Source organism: Sinocyclocheilus grahami, unplaced genomic scaffold (genome assembly GCF_001515645.1).
Source record: "Sinocyclocheilus grahami isolate Dianchi unplaced genomic scaffold, SAMN03320097.WGS_v1.1 scaffold348.1, whole genome shotgun sequence".
NCBI classification, from domain to species: Eukaryota; Metazoa; Chordata; class Actinopteri; order Cypriniformes; family Cyprinidae; genus Sinocyclocheilus; species Sinocyclocheilus grahami.
This window is the reverse complement of record NW_015505527.1, coordinates 905,587-931,066: the sequence shown is the minus strand read 5'-3', so window position 1 is coordinate 931,066 and position 25,480 is coordinate 905,587. Positions and strand designations below refer to the sequence as shown.

Sequence of the window (25,480 nt, the reverse complement as noted above, 5' to 3'; positions counted from 1 at the left end):
ATAAGTGATTTATTATTATTATTATTAGGGCTTCATGTTCATGTTAATTTAATGTTTATGCTAAAAAAAAGTGCATACAGCTGCTAATTGTGTTTGTTGATTTTCAAATATAAAACTTATTGTAATGTTTTCAGTGTGTGTATCAGTTCTTTTTGAACATTTTAATCTAATTTTAACAAAACCGTGATAATATTGATAACCGTGATAACTTTGGTCACTATAATTGTGATATTAAATTTTCATACCGTTACATCCCTAGTGTCCTGTGTCCTTTAATTGCAAATACAATTAATTATTTATCAATTAATAATTTCATATTTCAAGCTAAACATTTGCACAATTAGTGTGAAAAGCTATAAAGGACAATTGGGAAGTCGATTTGAAATGCAGTTATATGGTCATGGCTGAACTCACTTTGCTGGAAGATTTGGCGAACCATGTGCTGCGCAGAGAACGCATTTTTCAAAAAGCGCTCTGATCTGTTTAGTGAGAGCACAGAATGGCTTCTAACTCAGTCAGTACCGCTTTCTTTGCCATGACTTTGGTGAGGACGTATACGTTCACGTGATAAAGGCAGGTATTGTCACCATATATGATTCATTGGAGGAGTTTCTGAATACAAATGACCATGAATGTGAACGAGTGGGATTTATCAACGATGATTACTTACTGGTGTGCGCAAGAACCGCGTGCGCATGTTTGAAAAATACAGATTTTTTTGTACTTACACACATTCTAAATTTCATTCGTAGGACAAAATATAGAACCTTTTCTACGCACTCTTGATAAATGAGGGCCCAGATTTTCCAGATCAGACTCAAACCTGGGTCCTCATTGACATCCCTGTTTGAATGTCATACCTGGATGATGTTTCCACCAAAGGTGCCCCTAAGCCCCTGCTGTTTGGGGTAGTAGAACTCATCGTTGGACAGATTCCAAGGATCTTTAATCTCTGGTTGGGACATATTCTAGATACGAGTAAGAAAGAGCCACACATGACACACATCATTCCACTTTCCAAATACTTGCCCTTTTTTTTACTCCACATCTTTTCCTTATTTTCCTCTTACCTGTTGAGGTTCATCTTTGATGACACCAGTCTTTCCCAACAGAATGCGACTTTTTTTCAGTGCGGTCTCTTTCTTGTTTTCTTTTGAGGGTGAATGAGAGGCTCTCTCTTCTTTTTCATCTGGAATCTCTGGAAACACAGATCAAAGTCAAATGTTAGGTTCCATGTACACTTCTTTTTACAAATATTTTCTGTAACAGAACCATGAGGTTCTGTTAATGGCCCTTTATTCTTAATTAAAAACTAACCTTTAATTAAATCAGTGGTTCTCAACCAGGGGAGCCTCAAGATGACTTAAAAGAATAATTCAGCCAATACTCAGTAGTTCAGTCAGTAGTATTTTTTTTCTTTCCTTGAAGAACCAAGATACCCATGGTCTTGGAAAACCTGGATATATGAGGTAGCCTAATTTTTAAAGTGTGATTTTTTTAAGTTAATTACATTTTTAAATTAATTTTAATTAAAAATATTTTTGAGAATCTTTCTCTTTAATTCTTATCCAGCAAATCATGAAAAACAGAAAAAAAGTCACAGGGCGACAAATATTGTTGTAAACAGTAGAGGGCCTTGGACACAAAAAGGTTCAGAACCACTGCTGTAAAGACAGAACTGAAATAGGTATAAAATGTTATAGAATACCGAGTATGATGTTTTCGTCATTGGGGTCAAGGGTGAGAATGGGAGGAGAAGGGAGGCAGTCCATGCGCTGGTCATCCCAGATTATGTTATCTTCCCAACGGCCATAAACAAGCTCCTCGTTATCAATCGGGAATATGGAGAACCATGGGGTGTCATCCTCATGAGCGGCTGTTACAAGATACAAATTCAGTTTGTTTTATTCTTAGCCCTAAAGAGTGGATATTAACCTCACAGAATCTACCAAACTTTAAACATGACCCACAAAACAAACAGAGGACGGTACCTTGATGATCATGATTATGTTTGTCCCTCTTTGAGCCTGATATTGATAGAGTTTTGGCCAAAGGTGGTGGGGTTGGAGGAACCAACAGAGAATTACTGCGACTTAGACCTGGAAAACATTCATACATTCATTCCACAGACCAGTGAGGGCCTGTCTATAAATGTGTGTTTTTTATATCATGCACTGTCAATGTGACCTTCTCTGTTTGTTTGTTGCATTATGGCTATGTTATCTCACCCTGCTGAGCATTGTAAGCATTGGCATTACGGGTCATGCTAGTAGGCAGCCACCCAGCCAGACTGGCGCGCTGAGTTTTAGTGCCCTTGTGTTTCACATCTTCTCCATTCCAGATGATATCTTCCTCCCACTGCAGCTGGGTCACCATTAAAAACAACTCATCCTGCATTGGAGACGCCTCATCCTCCTGCTAACACACACAGACAGAAACACACATGATTAACTTAGTTGCGTAACTATTACAACTTAAGGGGCGGTCACACTAGACTTTGAATGTGCAAATTTTTTTTGGACGCTGCTGCGAATATGGGCGGGAGCAGGATAGGACAATAATAATACACTTGTGTATAATAATTATATTGTTCTCTCTCTCTCATATATATATATATATATATATATATATATATATACACATACACTAAGCAAAAAAAAATGATAAAATGTGTCCGCATTCAAATGTACTGTCTGTTCCTGTTTCCATTGACACCGCGAACCATGCAGCTTCTTTTTTTATTTTATTTTTTTATAATCTTTTAAAGATGTATTATATAAAATAGGACGCTGCGCTACAGCTAAAATGAGTGCGTCCTCAATTTTTTAATTTCTGTACAGAGAGGTCACGCAGTGACGTATCAATCTTCTACTGGTCACACGTCTTCACGTGATGCGAATTCGCAGGTCAGAGTTCACCAAACTTGAACTTTGGAAGGCAGCAAAATGCTAAATTTTTCGCATGAGCTTGCGTTTCCGGTCTGACGCATTCGCATGCATATGAATGGAAGTCAATGGAACGAAAAGTGCAGTGTGACCGCCCCGTTACTGTGCCTTTAATTTCACTGTGAATTAAAGGGTTAGTTCACCCAAAAATGAAAATTAGCCAGTTTTACTCACCCCCAAGGCATCTTAGATGTATATGACTTTCTTCTTTCAGACGAATCCAATCAGAGTTATATTAAAAATGGTCCTTGCTCTGCCAAGCTTTAGAATGGGAGTAGGTGGGTGTTTTTGTTCAACAGTCCAAAAGAAGTCAAATAAAGTGTGCACATTCATAATAAAACGTGCCTCACACGGCTCCAGGTGGGGAATAAAGGTCTCCTGTAGCGAATCGATGCATTTTTCTAAGAAAAATATCCATATTTACAACATTATAAACACTTTTCTCTCACTTCTGCCAACTCATATGTGCGAGCCATTTGGGGCGGATGACATAGGGCGTATGCATCGCGCACATGCCTGATGGGTGAACGGCTTCCGCATATGACAGTTAGTGGAAGTGAGAGAAAAGTGTTTATAACATTTTAAATATGGATATTTTTCTTACAAAAATGCATGAATTCGCTACAGGAGGCCTATATTCAACCCCCGGAGCCATGTGAGGTATGTTTTATTATGGATGCGCTTTATTTTACTTCTTTTGGACTGTTGAAAAAAAACACCTGCCTACTGCCATTCTAACACTTGGAAGAGCAAGAAAATGTTTTAATATAACTCTGATTGGATTCATCTGAAAGAAGAAAGTCATATAAACCTAGGATGCCTTGAGGGTGAGTAATACATGGGCTAATTTTCATTTTTGGGTGAACTAAGCCTTCAAAAAACTATTTGAAACATTTCTATCCTCCTTACTTTGCAAGTAAGCTATTTTTGTAAACGTGTGAGACTTACAATTCATTAGCAGCTACAGGTAAATAACTAAAGCAAAGGATAAAACGGTAATTTTGTGCTACAAACCAGTGTGTTTAAGATTATGATAACAAATTAAAATAACATGATAACAAATACCAGTCTGTGATAACCAGCAAAATGGCCTGCTTTTGTAAAGGTAAAATAACTGGAAGTGAATGAAACCCTTGCATATTTAAGTTATAAATGGCCGTATTGCTCTTACAATAAAAATAAGGCAGACAGACTTCAACTAGTATTATCTTTATATTACTACTGAAATTAAGATTATTTAAAATCTATATATATCTTTTTAGATTTTCTTTTCTTTTTCCTGAATACTTCTATTTAGCTTTAATATATTTGTTTATTAAGTTTACCTTTTTCAGTTACTTTCCAAGGCTATGTTTCTAGTTTTCATTTCAGCTTTCAATCTAATATTTCTATTTTAGCTTTCTTTCAAGTAATAAACTATTTTTAGCAGATTTAGTTTTATTTGCCATAAAGAGCACTGACCTCAGCATGTGCTTCTTGGGGTGGTTCCTGCTCACTGTCTGGTTCAGCAGCTGGAGGGTTTGCAGTTTTAGCTGCTGTATCAGTAGTGTCTTGCTTTTGGTCATCTCCGAGTTTAAACCCATAATGGAAGCCACTGCCATCCTCTGGGACACCAAGCATGTCGTACCAAAGCTGTGCTGGACCATAACGCCACTCAGCCACCTTTGGCCTTACCTCAGATACCTTATCACCTTCACCAGACACTTGCAGGAACTTAGACTCCACCGGAGCCATCATGGTGATCTACAGAGCACAAGCAGAGTGTCTTCTTTCTGATCCCATCATAATATAGGCCGATTTTCTGAAGCGGCCAAGTGGACATGAAATGTTGCATATGTCTGGTTTACCTCATCATCAGACAAGCACTGCTCTGGTGGTGGAGGTGGTGCATACTCATAGTCCCATCCTGACTTTTTCTTAGCCCCTGGCTCAGGTGGCTGTGATTCGTTGTCACCTGTAGCCATGTCTGACTGTGGCTCTCTCTGCTTCCGTTTCCGTTTCCTGCGAGCACTTCGCCATACTGATGGCATGTTCTTACCAGGACCAAACAACCGCAAGAACCGCAACACCTGATAGAACCAAAACTTGGTTCACTCACCATGAACCACTGCAAACAAACTAATAGTGGACAAACTAACTTTGGATTATTTCTAAGAGATATTGTGTAACATTCACCCTTCCAGGTCTGAACTCAGGGAACAGCTCTGTGACTCCAGGCAGGGCTTTAGCAGCATCTTTCTGCATAATGCCCGCAAGAGGGAGGGTAAGACACCTTGCCTGTCCTCCTGACCCTGAACCCTGAGACGGTCGATCGCTCTCACTCTCGCTGTCTGATGAACTGCTGAAATCAACCTTATCACCCACCGACGATGGAGCGATGATGGAAGGTAGGATAATGCCATCACCTTCATCTGTCACTAAAAATTATAAAAAAAGAAATAAGAACAGCACTCACAAAATTCAGACTGATTCCTTATCAATCACAAGTCTCATTTACCACTGCTGTTCTGAGTGGCTGTGTCTTCTTTCTTGGCAGGGGTTGGCTGACTAGGGGGAGGGGGAGGCGGCATGAGTTTGGCATCAACATCTTCACAATCAGCATCATAATCTTCCTCTTCGTCTACACACCAAAATACACACACGTCAGCAATGAAGTTGTGCATATACTGTACTTCACTGTGTTCTGCACCAGTTGCGCCTGTATGTACCTGTTCTCCGTGATGGCTGCAGGTTGCCCATGGCCTGTCTGTATTTGCGGGTTTCATCTTCTGCAACTTCACTGATATCAGAGTAATCAACTGCATCTTCTGTGCTCCTTACCCATCCTACATTCACACACACAAATAGCTCACAAAGTTAGGTTATTTTATCACTTCTCCTCTAAATGCACAAATCTGACACATGGAGTGAAGTTTTCCAAACTACAGAAACACAGACAGACCCTCTGCATCAGTGTTGCTCTGGTCTTGCTCTTGCTCAGCCGTGTCCTCCTCACTGGCTGTGATCTCTGTAATAAGTGAACCCAAACCCAGAGTGCCCAGACCAGCTAGGTGCTTCTTTGACTCCTGATAAAGAGAAAGCGACAGTTGACAAGCATATATTGATTATTCCTTCTTAATCTCTCTCCACTAAAGGCATTCAGCGCAAAAAGTCTGTGGTTTCACTGGAAGATTGAATTATGACATTTTGATTAAAAATGAAAAAAAGGTACAAATGAAAAGTGTGCATGAGTGAATCATTCACAATAAGATTAATAACACACATTTAATTTCAATGGCAAATTTCAAAAACAAAAAAGTTATTGATTTACTGCGTCAAGAGCAGGGATTTATTCTCTTACCGTATCCAGCACACTGTCATCTTCCAGCTGTCCATTCTCATTTATGTTTCCAAAGAGAAACCCTGTTAGGTGGAAGGGCCGGTCCTGGTCCTCATCACTGTCCGAGTCTGACATTCTACACACACAAAAACATCATATCATTCATCAGCTCACCAAACCTTCATGTATATTATAATCCTGGCACAGCTATTTATGCAAGTCATTTAGCAGTCACTTTTTTTTTTTTACTCTCCCTTGCTGCTCCCTTTGGGAGTCAAACCTGCAACCTTTCAGATTTGAGTTTTTGCCTAATATAAAACAGACTTGAGTATAAAGCAAATTAATTTCTATAAAGTACATCACTGCTACACAGTTTATTCAGGAATTACTGCTGGAGTATACGTAATCTTCTGATGACAACACAAGAGCTGTATAGAAAAAGAGAAAGAGGCGGTGTTTCCACTTATGTCTTCTTTCACGTGTATGCACATTTCAAGACACTGTTATAATTATGTTCTTTGAGAGCACGTACCTGCTCCTCTGTTGCTGTTATCTCGAAGGCCTCTGGAACCTCGGGCTCGAGTGAGAATCTGATCGAAGGAGGAACTCCCTGACCCCGGTCGATTAGCGGTTAGCAGATAGCTAAACGGGAACGCGCGAAAGCATGTGCGCTTAACTTAGTCCCGTTCAAGAATATTATACGCAAACTTAGTTTATTTAATGCAGATACAAAGAAACCTCAAACTCCTTTTGCAATGAATGAGCTTCTGCTGCTGAATGTGCGGGCAGTAGCATCTGTGTGCGTTTCGTTTCTGTTTGTTTTGTTCGGAGCTGATCCGGTTTGTTTGGCTCCCCCTGTAGGTCTAAAGATGCAGCCACATAACATTAAATATTTACTGAATTTTTCTCTGTTCAGTTTAATTACGAAAAAGACGACAATTTTCTCAGTTAACTTAATTAAAATTGGACCAATCAAAAGCAAAACTCCAGCGGCTGGTTGCACAAAAGGTTTAAACTAGTTTTACAAGTTAGTCATCTAATTTTTTCTGTAAGACTGGTCATGATTTTTTTTTATTCGGTTACATGAAAAGTAGATTAGTCTAAATTGAATCCAAAAAATAAAACTGATTACTCCTTGGCTGCTAATTGGTCAGACTAGATCTTAAGACACTGTGTTAACAAACATAGAGGCTAAGTTTATGCAACTGGCCCCAGAAGACTCAGAGAAATAGACCTATTCAATGAATTACGGTTTTAAAGTTTTCCCCGAGGCAGATTATTTTGGCAATACCGTAGAAGAATGTTGGCTGTAACAATTTTCATTCTTGAATACTTTCATGATCTTAAATATTAAACTGTTTTTAATATTTATTATTAAATATTATTAATATTTACTATTTATTAATTATTCTTTTATTACACATACCAATTAACCACTTTTTTTTTTTCAATGAATAATGGTGGCATAGTTTACTTCCAACTCGTATACTAACTATATGAAAATATAAGTGGTTTCCATCTTTATTAATAAACATGTCTACATATAAAAATATCTCTAAATTAATTTCACAGCCTTTTTGTTTAATCTTGCAGTGGTTTGATTGAATCAGTTGTGGGTTGAGAGATCAAACACTTAAATGTTACATTATCCATGACCATGAACATGAAATGAACTCTGTGCCAACCAACCCCTACTTACTTGTAAAAGACATCCTGTCCTAAAACAAATGTTAAGCATTCAGACCTAAACATTAGATCATTACTCTAAGAACAATGCCTCAACACAAATCACACATACACAGCTGACGGTTTTGTTTATCTGTGAAAGCATTGTAAAGAATGTCAGAGATGCAGCTGTTCTCTTTCTCCCACTTGTTCGTTCACATTCCCTTTCTCCCTGCGTTTATGTTTATGTCATGAACAAATCTGAGGTCAAAGAACAGGAGCCAACCATTCTTTTACTTTAAAACTAGTTTATTTTCTCATGCAAGTGGAGGTATATTCTTAAAATAATGACAGTTTCAAGAAATAAAAACAGCTTTAATTAAAAAGAGCCAATTTTGGTGTGTTATGTCCTAAAAACAAAATAAAAATAATAATAAAACGCTGATGTTTATCATATAAAATGTAGACAGTCAATATATAAAATGTAAATGTGGACCCAAATGAAGCCTAAACCTGAATGTTTGTGCACATGATGTTTCATTGTAACAGAGATGAAAGACAAGAGTGTTTATCTTCTTATTAGGGCACTTCATTGGAGTGGATCAACATTCATGGTAAAATACAAATAATACAAAATATTAGTGGCACTTCAGTTTCAAAAACAGGGTTGTAAATTGTGAGGATTCAGGCACAGTGGGCCAAATATAAAGATCTTCATTTCTACCTCAAGAGTGTTATAAAACAGCACTATATCCCTTCATTTACAGCTCTAATAGAAGGCAGGTGAGCTACAACAGCTCTCTGTAAACTTTCAACAGTCCTTTCCAGCAATAAATGTCAACTGGCACCCAAAGTAGCACCCTAGATGAAATGAGCAGAGAGGAAGGAGTTTATGAGATGTCAGAGAAGGGGCCAAGCACTAAAGGCACACTGGGATTCCACAGCGCTTCCTGATTAAAAAGTCGATCAACTCTACAAAGGCAACAATACAAGAAAAATGGCATGTTGTGGTAAGTGTAGGTCATCAAGTCTTAGGGTCTCACATTAAAATACCACGCATATCAGGTGGATTGTGAGCCCTGATAATTGTGTTACTGATGTGGTAAGGGAGAGACAGCACCTTCAAGACATCCAGTCTGAATTTAGACTGAATTTACACTTTGGTGCATGAAATATCCTCTGAGTGATTCCTAAAAAATATGCTGGGGTTTTAAGGCTTTATAGGAAGGCAGAAGTTGTCAATGCCTGTTAGTCCTTCAGACAAATCCACTCCACTGCCTTGGTCTGCCTGACTTTAGATTACAACACCGTATTTCTGTCTTGGACATGTACGGAAAGTTGAAACACAAATACACAAAAGCACAGAGTCTCAGTCTTCCTCATTAACAGTCTGTACACCTATTGCTAACTGTAGTGTAGAGATATGAACAAAAAGTGACAGCAACACACATTTGCAGAGACGATCACATGACTAACTGATATTCCACCCTTCATAAAATCTCTCTCACGCACACACCCTCAAGTAGTTATAACAGCACACATTTCTTGCTGTGCTTCTTGGCATTGGGGTAGAGAACAGCCCTGACTGCTTCGTTGAAGACCTCTCTGACCCCCTCCTGCAGAAGGGCCGAGCACTCCAGATATCGCACCGCACCGATGCTGCGGGCCAATGCGCCGCCCTGCTGCGGAGTGGTTGGACTCATCCCCTGCTCTTTCAGCTTCTCCAGGGTCTCCTTGTCTCCCCGCAGGTCTCTCTTAGTGCCTACCAGCAACACAGGCACACCAGGACAGTGGTGGCACACCTCCGGGTGCCATTTATGCCGGACATTGGCATGAGAGGAAGGGCTGGCCACAGAGAAACAGATGATGAAGACATGCGTCTGTGGGTAAGAGAGGGTTCGCAAGCGGTCGTACTCCTCCTGACCGGCTGTGTCCCACAGGTTGAGGCTGACGGCACGGCCGTCCACACAGGTCTGAGTGCTGTAGTTGTCGAAAACCGTAGGAATGTACTCATCTGGGAAGGCATTAGTAGTGTAGGAGATTAACAGGCAGGTCTTTCCCACTGCACCATCACCAACAACAACACACTTTATGGTCTGCATTTTGTTGCCTGGCACAGGGATCCCTGAAAGATAGATAGATTTCATAACTCACTATACATGTAGCAGACTTTGCAGGCAACAGCCCAGACAGAAAAACAGCAGTCAGGACTTCTATACAACAGGGAAATTGGCAGTTTGTCCATATAAATCGAATACATATTATTTTTACATATGAGACCTCTGCAAGCAACAAATACCCAAAACAAAGTAATAAATCTGTTCAGCTAGTACGTTAGCAGCTGATCCGCTAAATAAAACCGGCAATTATGGGATTAAGTAAGGCAGCATCACATCACCGTTGCTCAAAGTGTATTTTTTTAAAGTAAAACTCACTGTGTTTGGATGGTCTGGAGAGCTTGATGAGTGTTTCCTTTGAGCTGCTCAAGTTTCCATCATCGCAGCGGCAAAGGCGCTTTGCTAACCGACTAGCGGATGAGCCTCACATTAATCAGTTATTAAACATGGACCAACAAATCCCGGAGGTCTGCAACTACGTGTAACAACCGTACAAAACCTGTACACACGTACAAAGTCTCGAAATACTTTCAAATGAACATCTTTTGTGGTAATTAAAACTAATTATTCTATGTATTTCGCTGTCCTTTTCTCTCACTGGCTCATTCTTCAACTTACGGGTAACGGAGACGACATTGGGGAACACGCCCATGTCGCAAAAGCTTGTGGGAAATGTAGTGTAGTTTCACAGTAAAAACTACAAATGTTCGTATTTACATTTATGTAGTCATAAATTACTATAATATTAATATAAATACAGGTATGATTGGCTTACGCGATTCATTTACTAAATGTATCATCTTTATATCGGTTTAACACAACAATGAGAATATATTCTAGGCTTCTTTTTACCTTTTATCCACATATGCAGGTTTCATTTGTAATTAACACAAATGTGAATTAAAACAATGTGAATCTAAGTCCTTTACGGCTCGCGCTTTACGGTAAGCTGCACGACATTGTGGCCCACGCAAAGGCCTTTGGGAAATGTAGTGTAGTTTCGGTGTAAAAATGACAATATTAGCGATGTGTGCTTGGTCTTTCATACTGACTTATGCAGTGAATCAACTAAACCACGATTGTAAAAAAAAAAGACTGTATAAAAGTATTACACCAAGAATAACGTGTCATTTTGCCAATTCACCACAGTTCAGGGTGTGAGCAGACTGATAGGACTCACGTCAGAGTTATGATTTTTTACTCAAAAATACTTCTTCGATCGTTTTGTATTTTATATAAACGTTATACTTAAATAATTTAAGATAATTACAAACAATTACTTAATAAATAATAAAAGTTAAAAATCAGATTTGTATTTTGATTTGTGTTTTTGATTTGTATTTTGAGTAAAAGGTGTTTACCTGCTCTCTCACCTATAAGCTGCTGCTCTGTGTTTCAGAATATGGACTTTACCTCGTCCTATCCTTTCCTCCTTTTCATCTCTCATCATGGACTATCGATACAGTCATAAATTCCTACATTATGTCTATTTACAGTATTTTACTGTCCCATAAGCCACACAAAGTATTTTACTTAAACTATTGAATTAAATGCTAAGGAGTTAAGCATGTTATAATTTTTTTAATTAAAGTGTTGATCGGTAATGTCTGGACGACTATGTCTGCCATAGGTATATAAAATAATTATTATATACATTATAAAAATAAGTAAATAATATTTTTAATATCCCTTCCCCAGAGTAAACTGAAGAAGACGTCATGCTCCAATGTGTAAGAATATACACGGCGTGGCTACAAACGACTATGACTAAAAATGACTAAAACATCAGCCAAGTTTAATTTATCTAACTATTCTGCATTGTATTATAATCACCTGTCACCAGTTCGCGAGCAGTGTAGAAATGCTGTTAGCCTGATGGGGGCGCCAAACCACAGCGTCTTATCATCACTTAACTTCACTATCGACCAAAGTAGACTGATAAAAACTTGCCGCAGAGTAATGGCGACGTGGGCCAAGTTAGGCGTTAGTTTGCGGAGTACAATCAGACGTTTCTGGCCTCTCAGAAACATAGGATATGGTCGTGCTGTTGGAGGGGGTCTTCTGGGCACTGTTGTAGCAAGCGGATTTATTCACTATAAAAATGAACTCTTGCCACACATCGTGTACGCGGAGGACGCGAAGGTAAACAAACATCTCTAAATAGAGACTACTTTTCAAATGACTTCTCAACTACTTCGAATGTCATGTTGTCTGTGAAGTTAAATGCTTAACGGACGCCCTGTCATGTCGTGTGTTTGTTCGTGAAGTCACTATGTTTATACAAGTATCCGTTTTAAGTTTAAATATTAAAGTGGAACCAACCGATTTACACTCATTAAACGAATCAGCTCGTGTTTTATTGAAGTGTGTCTAAACTGTAGCCTATGTGGAGTCTCAGTAAATCCTAATGTCTTATTGTTGCAAATGTTTGTTTATGTACACATATTTTCGATAGTGTGGACAGTAGCACGGTTGCCATCACATTGTAACTTAGGTGGTGGAGCTCTATAGTGTCGTAGCAAACTGTAGCTACTATGTGGCAGCTAGATTACACTTACATTTACATTTAGTCATTTAGCAGACGCTTTTATCCAAAGCGACTTACAAATGAGGACAATAGAAGCAATCAAAATCAACAAAAGAGCAACAATATGTAAGTAGAAATGTCAAGTCTCGGTTAGCCTAACGCAGTACAATTTATTATTATGTTGAAAACAAATGAGTAGATTTTTTTTTCAGGTTTCTTTGATGAGTTCAGAAGAACAGCATTTATCTGAAATAGAAATCTTTTGTAACATTATAATCTTTTTGATCAATTTAAAGCATCCTTGCTAAATAAAAGTATTATAAATAAAATAAAATTGCAGTGCTAAATAAAATGTCTATAATTTCTTTCCCCCCCCAAAAAATTATACTTGCTCCAAGCTTTTGAATGGAATAGTGTATAATGTTTAAAAGCTTTTTATTTTCGGATAAATGCTGATCTTTGGATCTTTCTATTCATCAAAGAATCCTGAATAAATATATTCTCAACTGTTTTAAATATTGATAATCAGCAAATCAGCATATTAGAATGATTTCTGAAGATTTAAAATGACTGCATTCAAATAGAAAGCAGTTATTTTAACTAGTAAAAATAATTCAAAATGTTACTGTATTTGCTGTACTTTGGATCAAATAAATGCTGACTTGGTTAACAGAAGAGAATTCTTAAAAAGATAAAAAATAAAAACCATTAAAAATCTTACAGTTCAAAAAGTTTAGACTCGTAGTGTAGGCTGATTATACTTATAGATTGAAACAAATGTGCTTCAGCCAGGATAAAGAATATGAAAAGTGCTCTGAGTTGCGGCAGAAAACAAAAAAATGAGCAACAACAAAAACATGTTGCTGGAGACGGGTTTATTATTGAAAATGCTAATTCATTATCTGCCAGCAGGAGGCGCTTTTAGCGGTTTCCCCGGTAACGGCTGTAATCAAAGCAGCTCCGCTCTTGAACACTACTTTATCAGATAAATATGAAAATGTCATCGAAACTTTTCTGAAGACAGTCGGGTCCCTTCAGAGATACATTCATATAAAACACCCACGCTGTGTTTTGATTTTGAAATGTGCAGTGCTCATGTTTATTCAACGAAATCAAATGCCACAAATAAATCAATGTATGGGAAACACTGGTAATGTATATCGGAAATGTGTTTAAAAATCATATTACCATTATTGAAAAAAATTATATCACAATACATATTGATATTGAATTATTGTCCAGCCCTAATATATATATATATATATACACACACACACACACACAAAGAAAAACAAGTAGATAAAATAGAAAGCTAGTGTTTTTTTAATTAAAAAGAAGATAAATAGATAAAGTAGAATTAAAATAGCATAGAAAGTGCTAGAGTTAGAGGGTCAAATAAAGATGGAACAGATGTACAATTATATAAGATTACATAATTAAATGTATCATTAATGGCTCATTATGTGATTCAAATCTGGAAAATCTACAGAATTAATTTAAACAGTAAGATGTTACAATGAGAGCCAGGAGTTCATTATTGAAGTAAATATCCATGACCACATATTACTGTAGTTATGAAAATTCAGTAAACGGCTTAAACTTTTTCAAGGTAGTCTTATGATAACAGGTGTTTTATTCATTGCAAACCTTTGCTGAAGAAAAATATTTTTATTTCATAATTGTTGTGCAAAAAAGTAACAAGTATAAAATCTTAAGTCCACTTTTGGCTCTCTTTCAGTATTATTTTAGTATTTATATACTATTATAGTATTTATTGATATTTTAAATTAGTTTTTACTTTTATATTTATATTTAATATTTTAATTTTACTTTTTAGAATCTTGTGTGCAGTTGGCTTTTTTATTTTTTATTTTTTTTTTAGTTAACTTAAAAAATGTAAAATTAGTTTAAAATTTAAACTTGTTTTCATCTTATTTCCATTATTTGTCAAGCCAACATTTTAAGTTTTTTAAGTTTTTCATCTAATATTTAAATTTTATATTATTTCAGCTTTTTTTCTAATAATTTGTTTGTTTAATTTTAGTCAAAAACAACGTTGCTCCCCTTCTTGCTTTGTGCTTAAAGACATAAAATTGTCACCTACTTTTTGTTTAAAATGACACTGAATTGACTGAAATTTCCAGTTTCAACATTATTTAAATTTAGTACAATTAATTCTATAGATAGATTCATAATTCTAATGTTTCTAATGAGTCCAAGTCTAGCTCTAAATAAAATAAAGGTGCACTGCTCATAAATAAAACATCTGCTCTTTCTCTCCATTTTTTAAAATCTGTAAAGAAAGAGGAGATCACAGTACCACCAGTGTCCATGAGACGCCTGCGGTTTAACCTGTTTGCCTCCATGATCTATGAAGAGGAGCCATACATGACACCCAGAGACTTCCTCCATTCAGTCCTGATGGAGAAGGTGGATCGTAAGTGACATGCCGCCATATGGATGTGCGAACATTCAAAAACAAAAAAACATACACTAGGGAGGCAGTATTATGTATACATTATTATGTAATATTGTGCTTGCATTTTTATTCTATTAGACATTTGGGTTACACTTTATTTTAAGGTGTCCTTTTGACAGTGTAATTACACAACTAGGTGATTAATATTAATAAACAACATGTATTTACTATATGGTTAGGGTTTGGTTTAGAGTTAGTTGCATGTAATTATGCATAATGTACTATTATTTCTATAGTAAGTACATGGAACACTGTCAAATAAAGTGTTAGCCACATTTGATTTTATGTAAATATAAACTCCTTATGAGGGCTGTTATCAACAAAATTCTCATAACATGCATCTTATCAAAGCAATCTTACAGCGAGAGGCCAATCAACACAAAGACCCTAAAATGCTGAAATGTACGTTCTTCTCACTTACATTCTTATTTATATAAGCGTGTTTCTGGTTTGAGTGTGCATCTGAGGGAAAATGCTGTTTATCTGGCGGTAATCACCTCTGCATGTTAGGCCTTGTATTCATAAAGTGGGCTTAATAATGTAATCCAATATCTCTTCAAACACCACTACATGCCTCAAAGCTATTTTTCTGTTGATTTTCAGGAATGCTGCAAAATATTGTTAAGCAATCCTTGATCTTTCTCTTTTACAGGCAAACTACAGAAAAAGATGCTGACTAAAGCAGTAAGTGCAGTTTGTTAGTTCAAATGAATGTTACTCCAAAAAACAAAGAGACTTGTTCTGAATGAATACTGTTATATGATTGTGTATGATGTGTGATTTTGCTGGAACTCTCAATGGCACAGTCAAAGCTTTGCCTAATATCTGACTGGTCCTTGGACAGGATGTGGACGATATGATAAGTGTGGCTTCCAGGGCTGAGAAAGGAAATAACATGTTCAGAGGAATCGGAGACAAAGGTACCGGTATATGTTAAGCAAACACATGCCTCATGTATGCCAGAGTCCATCTGCCTTAGTAAAGTAGCTCGGTTTGTGTGTGCTAACTTCCTCTCATTGAGCAAGTGCCATAATGAAAACTTAATTTTAAAAATGAATGTTACATAATGAATTACATTATTAAAACATCTCCTGAACCATTGTTTCAGGGTTGATCTCTTACACAGAGTACCTGTTTCTCCTCACTATTCTTACAAGTAAGTATTTCCTAACCTTTTTATATAATTTCATACACCATGTCCTATCAGTGCCAGTCCAGAATGATAATCAGATGGACACAGGTTTATAGTCTTAGTCATTTGTAGCCATAAATGGACACTAAGCCACTTAATTTTCAGCAGGAGTTGTTCTGTACTTAGCAATTTGCATTTTTTTGGTGACATTCCTGAGGTTTGATTCTTTGTCACTGTATCAAAATATGTCTGCACTGTGCTGCACCACTACTGAATCAACAGCATCATGGAAAAATTCATTTTGGTTGAGACTGCAATCTGAATTGAAATGTGATAAGAAAGAGTGACTGGCTACTGTAAAATAATACAAATACTATAATGGTCAATGCATTAATAAACAACATGTATTTACTATATGGTTAGGGTTTGGTTTAGAGTTAGTTGCATGTAATTATGCATAATGTACTATTATTTCTATAGTAAGTACATGGAACACTGTCAAATAAAGTGTTAGCCACATTTGATTTTATGTAAATATAAACTCCTTATGAGGGCTGTTATCAACAAAATTCTCATAACATGCATCTTATCAAAGCAATCTTACAGCGAGAGGCCAATCAACACAAAGACCCTAAAATGCTGAAATGTACGTTCTTCTCACTTACATTCTTATTTATATAAGCGTGTTTCTGGTTTGAGTGTGCATCTGAGGGAAAATGCTGTTTATCTGGCGGTAATCACCTCTGCATGTTAGGCCTTGTATTCATAAAGTGGGCTTAATAATGTAATCCAATATCTCTTCAAACACCACTACATGCCTCAAAGCTATTTTTCTGTTGATTTTCAGGAATGCTGCAAAATATTGTTAAGCAATCCTTGATCTTTCTCTTTTACAGGCAAACTACAGAAAAAGATGCTGACTAAAGCAGTAAGTGCAGTTTGTTAGTTCAAATGAATGTTACTCCAAAAAACAAAGAGACTTGTTCTGAATGAATACTGTTATATGATTGTGTATGATGTGTGATTTTGCTGGAACTCTCAATGGCACAGTCAAAGCTTTGCCTAATATCTGACTGGTCCTTGGACAGGATGTGGACGATATGATAAGTGTGGCTTCCAGGGCTGAGAAAGGAAATAACATGTTCAGAGGAATCGGAGACAAAGGTACCGGTATATGTTAAGCAAACACATGCTTCATGTATGCCAGAGTCCATCTGCCTTAGTAAAGTAGCTCGGTTTGTGTGTGCTAACTTCCTCTCATTGAGCAAGTGCCATAATGAAAACTTAATTTTAAAAATGGTATGGTTTATAAAAACATTTCTTTTGACATAATTTAACATTGAATGTTAATTACATTATTAAAACATCTCCTGAACCATTGTTTCAGGGTTGATCTCTTACACAGAGTACCTGTTTCTCCTCACTATTCTTACAAGTAAGTATTTCCTAACCTTTTTATATAATTTCATACACCATGTCCTATCAGTGCCAGTCCAGAATGATAATCAGATGTACACAGGTTTATAGTCTTAGTCATTTGTAGCCATAAATGGACACTAAGCCACTTAATTTTCAGCAGGAGTTGTTCTGTACTTAGCAATTAGCATTTTTTTGGTGACATTCCTGAGGTTTGATTCTTTGTCACTGTATCAAAATATGTCTGCACTGTGCTGCACCACTACTGAATCAACAGCATCATGGAAAAATTCATTTTGGTTGAGACTGCAATCTGAATTGAAATGTGATAAGAAAGAGTGACTGGCTACTGTAAAATAATACAAATACTATAATGGTCAATGCATCATTGTGCTCACTGGTTGCATGCAGCATTAAACATACAGCATGAGTATATCTTCTAGTTTGGATTAGAATTTTGATGACTTGTTTTGTGACATAAAAAAGTGGAATAGAAATCAGAGTATGTCCTTAAAGTTCTCATTCTTTGTCCCAAGAATTCACAGAAGACAAGTAGGAAAAAAATTGACTCACCGTTTAATCACTGTGAAGTTTCAGCACCACAATTTATTGTTCTTTAACTGCTTGAATACAATCAATGATTATGGTTGGTGTGTACTGGAATAGATGTGCAAAAAACAAATTCAAACTGTTCAGTAATGTCAGTTTCAGTCCAGTTGTGCATGTTTAGAGCTCTGTTTGTTTTTGATATAAAGGTTTTTTTTGTCACCTAATTTAGTAACAAATGCAAATACATTGCATATTATACATGTGCATGTTCACTCGGTGCTTGCTATGAAACTACCACAACATCCAAATTATACCACAGTAATATTAGTGATATTTACTGACACTGATTTGCAATACACCAAACCATCTCATTCATTTTCTTTATACTGTGTGTGTGTGTGGTGGGGTTTCTTTTGCTCACTCGAGGGGTCACCGATTATTCCTGAAAGCCGGTATCCATTGCTTTACTCAGTTTAACTGCACTGTGATTCCAGAACCTCAAACAGGATTTCATATTGCTTTCAAAATGCTTGATATTGATGGCAATGAGCATGTGGACAAGAAGGAATTTCAGAAGGTATGGAATGTTTTTTCACATTGGATTATATGACACCATGTTGCCTTCACAGTCAAACTGATAAGTGCAAATGTTTAAAAAACACTTAGTTGTAAATGTAATTATATGAAGAACTATGCAGAACTAAGAAAGTTCTCTTGACTGGATTTTAAACACTCTGGATTGTAAGTATTGTGGTCATTAGGGTCTGTCTGCTTTGTGTTTCTGTTAATGCTGGCATGAGATGAGACCGATATGCAACAGGTATGTGGGAATGGTTGATGCATGATTGGTGCATGACAGGAGCATCAGAAAAATGCACAATTTAATTAGAATTTAGTTGGATTTAAATGTTGAGTATATTCACATGTATCAGTTTGCCATGTGGTCAAGGGCTAGAAGATTCACTGAAGCTGAAAAAGCTATTTGAATAGACTCATCATTTTCTTTAGAGTGGATGTACATCCTGTACCTTAACACACAAACATATGCATAAACACAAGAGAACGAGTGAATAAGAGTCAGTTTTTTGAATGTGACTTCTTTTACCAGCAGTCTACTAACTATGTTCTTTTTTTTTTTTGAAGCTGAAGAAAATAATTCGACCGAGAAAAGAGCTTCTAAGGCAGGATGGGACAGAGGTGGGTACATGTTGTGTAACTTCAGCAACTTTGCATGTTATTTAGAGATTTAGAATGTTATTTTTTTATATTTATTAAATTGCCTAGTTGTGTTTAATATCAGAGTTCTGTTGTATTTAATATTTTTGTAGTTGTACTGAATAGCTTTGATTGTTTCTTTACAGTTTTCAGACAGTGTTGATGAAGTCAACACTACACTACAGGTGTTCTTTTTTGGGAAAAATGGCAAGAATAAACTACAATACAAAGATTTCTGCAGGTAAAGTACTGCCTGTGTTTACTTTAATATGTTAGTATTAAATTATAATATAAACTAAAATGTTCTTTATGTGTGCTGCAAAAATAGCATAATTGATAGAATTTCAAAGTAACATTCAAAGTAAACTGGCTCTCTAACTACAACACTATCCTGTGTTTTAACTTTGTTTAGCCTTGAGAGATGTATTGCAAGGATTTTTTGGTTTTGTGTAGGTTTATGGAAGACCTGCAGGCAGAAGTGCAAGAAGTTGAGTTCCTGCGGTTTTCTAACGGGATGAAGACCATGAGGCGGGAGGACTTTGCTGAATGGCTGCTTCATTACACCAATGAAGAGAACAATGAGGCATACTGGGAAAACATGAGAAAGAGGATCCCCACTGGACAGGTAACATATTTTAAACACTAACACTGATAGTCCTGAATATTATTAGCATTTCTGCTGTTTAACACGAACCGACTTGGATAGACTAATCTTGTGTCATTATTTCTAGTTTGAGAGGAATAGATTCTAAATGTAACTAGTAAGTGGCTAAGAAGCCAGTGGCCACTCTTCAGAGATTTCCAGCATATAGATGAAAAATGTGCTCTATGCAGCTCTCCATCAGTCATATTTCTAGAGTAGAGTTGGCAAATCTGATGTTACTCCTGAGTACAAAGCATTTACAGTCCACCTAGAGTTGGACAATTGATATGTAGAGGACTCTGGAGCCTGCTGACCTGTTTGCCATCACCTGGCTAAAATGATATCAACTGAAAAGCATGGCTGGTTGCATTATATTGTACATTTAAATTGTAATATAATGTTAAAAGTAAATATTATCTATACCAGCAAAAATGTCATTTGAAATTTTACGTTCATAGCAGCCTGTAACTGCATTATAATTCCATTCTTATATTTTAAAGTTTCTGACTTTTTATATATATATTTATATGTTTGTCAGAGCATCACCTTCGATGAATTTAAAGAATTCTGTCTCTTTACCAACCATCTGGAGGACTTTGCCTTCTCAGTCAAAATGATTAATGATGCCAACAGGCCAATAGGAATGGGTAAGACTAATCTGGATGCCAGTAGTTATTAACTTTTAATAATGAATAATCGATTGTCCTCAGTGCATTTCTTGACAGGTCAAAATTATATTGATTGAGTAACTGAAATGCATAGCACTCTCCCTCAATTTTTGCTCCATAGCTAAGTTTAAGCGAGCAGTGAAGATAGCGACAGGTCATGACCTTTCAGAGAATGTTCTGGACACAGTTTTTAAGATCTTTGACCTAGACGGGGACAACTGTCTGAGCCATAAGGAGTTCCTCGCTGTGATGAAAGACAGAGTGCTTCGTGGACTCCGGGTGAGAAAGCATTTAGCCCTTTAATTGATAATTAATTATTAATTTCCAAAGTTTCATTTAGTTAATTTACAATGTTATGCTATTAATCATTTAATAAATATCATTAGTGTTAAAAATATTATTGGTACTTAAATCTGACATATATGCCGATGTCTATGCCAACAACAATGCACATGATGGAGCAATTACAGCCAAATCTTGTGACAGTAGTTATTAATCTTTGTGATTGTGTGTAAGTGGCTCAGTGCAGTAAACGGCGGACTTACTGTAGATTGCGCCTGTGTGTTGTATAGGTTCAGCCCCAGCATGGTATTTCTGGTTATTGGAAATGTGTGAAAAGAGAGACACTGCAAGGAGCTCAAGAGGCTCTCCGTGAAACCGGCAGCCCTGTCTGACACAGGAAGGGGTCTGCCTTTGAGTGTGTGGTTGGTCAGATGTGGTGATACTTGCAATTCCATATATGTTTGGGGAGGAGAATGGTACATAATTAATTACAAGCACCAGGGATTGTTAGTTGTACTGTCAGTAAACTTTTCCTTTAAAATGTTTACATGGTCCAAAGAAAATAATGCTTTTGAAGCAATATGGCTGTTGGCCCAAAACATTAAAAAGAAACTATTAATATAAAAATTAATTGCATGGTTATGAGCTTTATTGAACATCTGTGATATGTTTTTCGGCCTTGAATTTGTGAAATGGCCTGTGCACACTTTTTGTGTGTGTGTGTGTGTTATAGAAAACATGTTTTTAATCATATATAGCCATAACTTTACTTTGGATGTGGTGTTGTTTACGTATAATCTGTATGTGAAACTATAATGCTTTTGAAGCAATATGGCTGTTGGCCCAAAACATTAAAAATAAACTATTAATATAAAAATTAATTGCATGGTTATGAGCTTTATTGAACATCTGTGATATGTTTTTCGGCCTTGAATTTGTGAAATGGCCTGTGCACACTTTTTGTGTGTGTGTGTGTTATAGAAAACATGTTTTTAATCATATATAGCCATAACTTTACTTTGGATGTGGTGTTGTTTACGTATAATCTGTATGTGAAATTGCTGTTATGTAAGTTTGTAACACATTACCCTGTGGATAATCGGCATGTAATGCAGATTTTGTGAATTATGTAATTATCACCCCAAATTGCTTTTGGGACTGTTTTTTGACTGAAGAAATGAGCAGTTCCATTTTTAGTAAGCTCATTGTATTTTTTTTAAAATGAGTTTTGCCCTTTTTGATGGTGAAATACAGGTTTATTTATTTAAATTGTAAGACTCCATGTGGTATTTGTGAGGACAATCTGTTTAATCTGTGGAATTTTTTTTTTGGGGGGGGGGTAGCTGGTGTATTGTATACATGTTATTTTCTGGGGCACTTTTCTATATTAAAAATACTACAGTTGTAGTGCTAGAAAATGCTAGCATTGCATTAATTTTCCATTAATAAAAGAAACAGAAATCATGTGATGAGTGATGACTATCAGTTACTTAAAAATATTACAGGGATTAAATGTAAACTATGCTAAATATATTCGGAACATTAAGTGAACGGTTTCACCATACGTTTGTTGTCTTCTTGTAATTGTAAATAATCTGCAGTGTTGCCTCAGGAAATCGACGTATATGCAAAATGCAATTTATTTCACTTTGTATCACCTGAAAGTTGCTCTTTATTTAATAACCGCTATATGTAACATTGTGCTATTATGTTTACATGTATAATTGGAGAGTTTAGTTAAAGCACAAGTTAGACAAGTGAGTCTGAAACTTGCTGCCGTTGAAAAGCTCTTTTGGAGGATGAGACCCGTGACGTCAGGAGAGCTCTGGCGCTCTGGCTCACAATTGGTTCAGGGATGCTGCGCGAGAGCTCTGTCACCCGAGCAGCCGCGCGCTGGCCAAGACTCGCGCATCTCAAACAAAATCTTCTCCTTTACACTCCAAAACAAACGGACTGACACCGTCAACAGTAATACAATATACCTAAACCCCGGCGCCGCTGCGACACCGAAAAAAGGCCAGCGAAGCAATGTTGTTTTGAACTGTCTTTTTGTTCTGAGAGTGAATCTTGGTTTGTTTATCTTTTCGTAGTTTGTCAGGCAATGGTCGCGAGGATCTTTTTGGAGAGGGCGCTGCGCGTGTGCGTGAGGGCTCGATAAACACACAGACGTCTCAAGTGTCTGGTGCGAGCTAATGAATAGACTTCACTGAACGGATTTTTATATTTAGAGCTTTAATGCGCCTCTTCTCCCAACGGGAAATAGTGGACCGCGAGGCAGAAACGGACGCGCTCAGCGACCTCGCAGTATGGCATTTTTATGACATTTAAAGCGATAAGAAACACTCGGACAGGAGACGCTGACCGGTTTTTATGTGCTTTCCAACGGTTTTCGGTTGCCTAGTTGTTGCCACACTCCAGCCGGTGACAAAATGTTGGCTGGCGGGGCAGTTCAGCAGAACGGGATCTTCTCTACTCCTCAGCTCCTCTCACAGTCGCCACACATGGACCCGGATCTCTCCGATTCCCGAAAGCGACCCCTGGAAACACCGACTGAGGCGAGCAGCACCAAGCGCTCCAACACCGGGGGTAAGATCGGGCAGCGCTCGGGCCTGCTGCTCCAAATAAGTCGTGTCAAACGAGACTCATGTGTGCTCGAGTCGCGTGTCTAGTCCAGTTTTACGCGTGCTTATCTAAAATATCTGCTCTTTAACTCTGTGGGGGTTCAAAATGTTGGGTTTGAGAGATTTGGGCATCGAATTATTTCTTTCTTTTTTTAGCTTATAAAGTGGCCGTTTTAAGCACCTGTAAAATTAAATGCTACAGCAGCGTTACAGTCAATTAATACTACAATTAAAACGGGTCGCATGTGTCCAGCCTGACCCTGTATGACCCGGTGGGGTGATGTGCAGTGTGGCGGTGGCCGTCCCTCTGGGACTGAAGCTAAATTGAGCAGAAAATGAATGAAAGGGATGAAGCGCACATGCTGCTGTAGTTTAATCCCTATTCATATGCAGTAACAGACTCCAGTGCAAGCAAAAGATTGAATACCCCTCTATAGCGTCGTGTGGAGCTCTTAATACATATCCAAAAGAGCATTAGGGTCCGTCTTGGTTTAGAAAAAGTTTCTGGTAATGCAAATCACTTTGTGCTTACAACAAAACCGCTATTAATTTTCTTTATATACTAAGTATTTTAAATGCACGTAGTATATAAAGTATGGTCAGTTTCTAGGCAGGATTTTGTGCCCGGTTCAGATTTTGATCCATAGCCTATATCTTCGGAATGTGGTCCGAGTCATTGCTCTTTAAATAATTGCTGAGAAGGTCACGTGATAAAGTTCTGTTCTAGAGCGCGTTATTTACTGTGTGCGTACGTATTTGGATCTTTTGGATTGGAGCGAATCGAAAAGTAACGTCGTGTGTAAACATTTCTGTGAGTGTGCTCACGGCGCGGTAGTTCCCGCTGTGGAGCTCCGGTGCAGCTGTCCAGCGACAGCACAGCTTATGTTTTTCATTGTTCAGAACTTATGAGGTGAGCCGAATATGTTAGCCTATATAGGATTGGCTTTTAGGGTTGTAGTTAGGCTAATTTTATTCGTTGAGGCCTTGACTTCTAAATGTTTTACAGACAATTGGACTATATAAACCAGTTTTATTAATTAGCAGGTTTACTAATTAGTACTCGCTATTTGTGTAGATAATTTACATGGATATTTTGATTCTGACACTGCAGTATGCTTTGTATAAATTAATTGGTACAATTAACGTTTTTGTTAACATAGAAGTAGGCTACAAGTAGAAGCAGTAGTATTATGCTAAATAATGTGACAAGTTATATAATAAAAAAAATCATACAAATCCTGTAAAGACTGTATATTGTCTTAGCGCTTTAGTTTATTATTAGTAAACATTAATAAACCTAAGGCTAGCTAGCTGAAGTCCTATTATGCACTGTAAAAAAAATTGATTGATTGCTGACTTACATCAATCAAATCAATGCAGAGCTTATCCTGCAGTGATACATTAACTGCATTATTAAACTACTTTCAATTTAACCACTACTGATGCAGAAAATCAAGCTTTGAAAACTCATATTTGATTTTGAATTTGAGTAGAAATTACAGAAAAGATTGCGACAATTTAAATGGAGGGAAAGAAAGAGGCTGTTATGATGAACATTTTTACTAGTGTGTATGACAGCTTTTGTCAAAGCATGTCATTGAGCACAGTTTAGAGATTAGTCTTTTATTTAGTCAGTAAGTTATTTCTTTGTTCATTAGCAGTTCAGACCATCATTCATTCTGTTCACCTACCTAGCTTTGTTAATTAAGACATAATCCTATCAATGAATGAACCCTTCCCCCTTGCATGACCTTTGGCCTGAAGCGAGCGACGAAGAGGATGGTCATTGATGGAGATCCTCTTTATTCCCTCCCTTTTGTAAACAGTCATTGATTGCTGATGCTGATTTCACCAGTGTGCACACCGTTAGTTACTTAGCATATGTGGTGTGTGTGTGGTGGG

At 37.1% G+C, this 25,480-nt stretch overlaps 4 protein-coding genes across 7 annotated transcripts in view; 2 read left to right on the top strand and 2 right to left on the bottom strand.

Annotated features, from left to right (window-relative positions):
• Positions 1-7,110, bottom strand: part of LOC107548447 (transcription initiation factor TFIID subunit 1-like) — a 21,488-nt gene extending 14,378 nt beyond the window's left edge. Inside the window, exons 1-13 of the mRNA XM_016229117.1 lie at positions 6,797-7,110; positions 6,286-6,400; positions 5,887-6,010; positions 5,654-5,770; positions 5,443-5,565; positions 5,121-5,362; positions 4,793-5,014; positions 4,407-4,688; positions 2,229-2,415; positions 1,992-2,099; positions 1,709-1,876; positions 1,071-1,198; positions 861-968 (exon numbers count right to left, since the gene is read on the bottom strand). Coding sequence (XP_016084603.1) covers positions 861-968; positions 1,071-1,198; positions 1,709-1,876; positions 1,992-2,099; positions 2,229-2,415; positions 4,407-4,688; positions 4,793-5,014; positions 5,121-5,362; positions 5,443-5,565; positions 5,654-5,770; positions 5,887-6,010; positions 6,286-6,399 — 1,923 coding nt within the window. The 5' untranslated portion in view covers position 6,400; positions 6,797-7,110. The remainder of the gene's footprint in view (positions 1-860; positions 969-1,070; positions 1,199-1,708; positions 1,877-1,991; positions 2,100-2,228; positions 2,416-4,406; positions 4,689-4,792; positions 5,015-5,120; positions 5,363-5,442; positions 5,566-5,653; positions 5,771-5,886; positions 6,011-6,285; positions 6,401-6,796) is intronic.
• A 1,040-nt stretch (positions 7,111-8,150) lies between these two features.
• Positions 8,151-10,711, bottom strand: LOC107548489 (rho-related GTP-binding protein RhoG-like). The gene is made up of 2 exons (XM_016229196.1): positions 10,365-10,711; positions 8,151-10,054 (listed from the first exon to the last, which is right to left on the bottom strand). Exon 2 carries the CDS (start codon positions 10,029-10,031, stop codon positions 9,456-9,458), a length of 576 nt encoding a protein of 191 aa, XP_016084682.1. The 5' UTR covers positions 10,032-10,054; positions 10,365-10,711; the 3' UTR covers positions 8,151-9,455.
• Positions 10,712-11,938: 1,227 nt separating this feature from the next.
• LOC107548488 (calcium uptake protein 2, mitochondrial-like) lies at positions 11,939-21,486 on the top strand. Of its 4 annotated transcripts, none has more exons than XM_016229192.1 (13): positions 11,939-12,188; positions 14,875-15,010; positions 15,404-15,454; positions 15,705-15,736; positions 15,897-15,972; positions 17,572-17,619; positions 18,644-18,726; positions 19,293-19,346; positions 19,511-19,605; positions 19,818-19,989; positions 20,546-20,654; positions 20,797-20,954; positions 21,248-21,486. In XM_016229192.1, exons 1-13 carry the CDS (start codon positions 12,006-12,008, stop codon positions 21,347-21,349), a joined length of 1,299 nt encoding a protein of 432 aa, XP_016084678.1. In that variant the 5' UTR covers positions 11,939-12,005; the 3' UTR covers positions 21,350-21,486. The 4 variants fall into 4 exon arrangements, with proteins under 4 accessions (XP_016084678.1, XP_016084679.1, XP_016084681.1 ...); XM_016229193.1 differs by lacking the exon at positions 17,572-17,619 and adding an exon at positions 16,161-16,208; XM_016229195.1 differs by lacking the exons at positions 15,404-15,454; positions 17,572-17,619 and adding an exon at positions 16,161-16,208.
• A 1,362-nt stretch (positions 21,487-22,848) lies between these two features.
• nova1 (NOVA alternative splicing regulator 1) overlaps positions 22,849-25,480 on the top strand; it is a 14,092-nt gene continuing 11,460 nt past the window's right edge. The window contains exon 1 of the mRNA XM_016229189.1: positions 22,849-23,543. Coding sequence (XP_016084675.1) covers positions 23,387-23,543 — 157 coding nt within the window. The 5' untranslated portion in view covers positions 22,849-23,386. The remainder of the gene's footprint in view (positions 23,544-25,480) is intronic.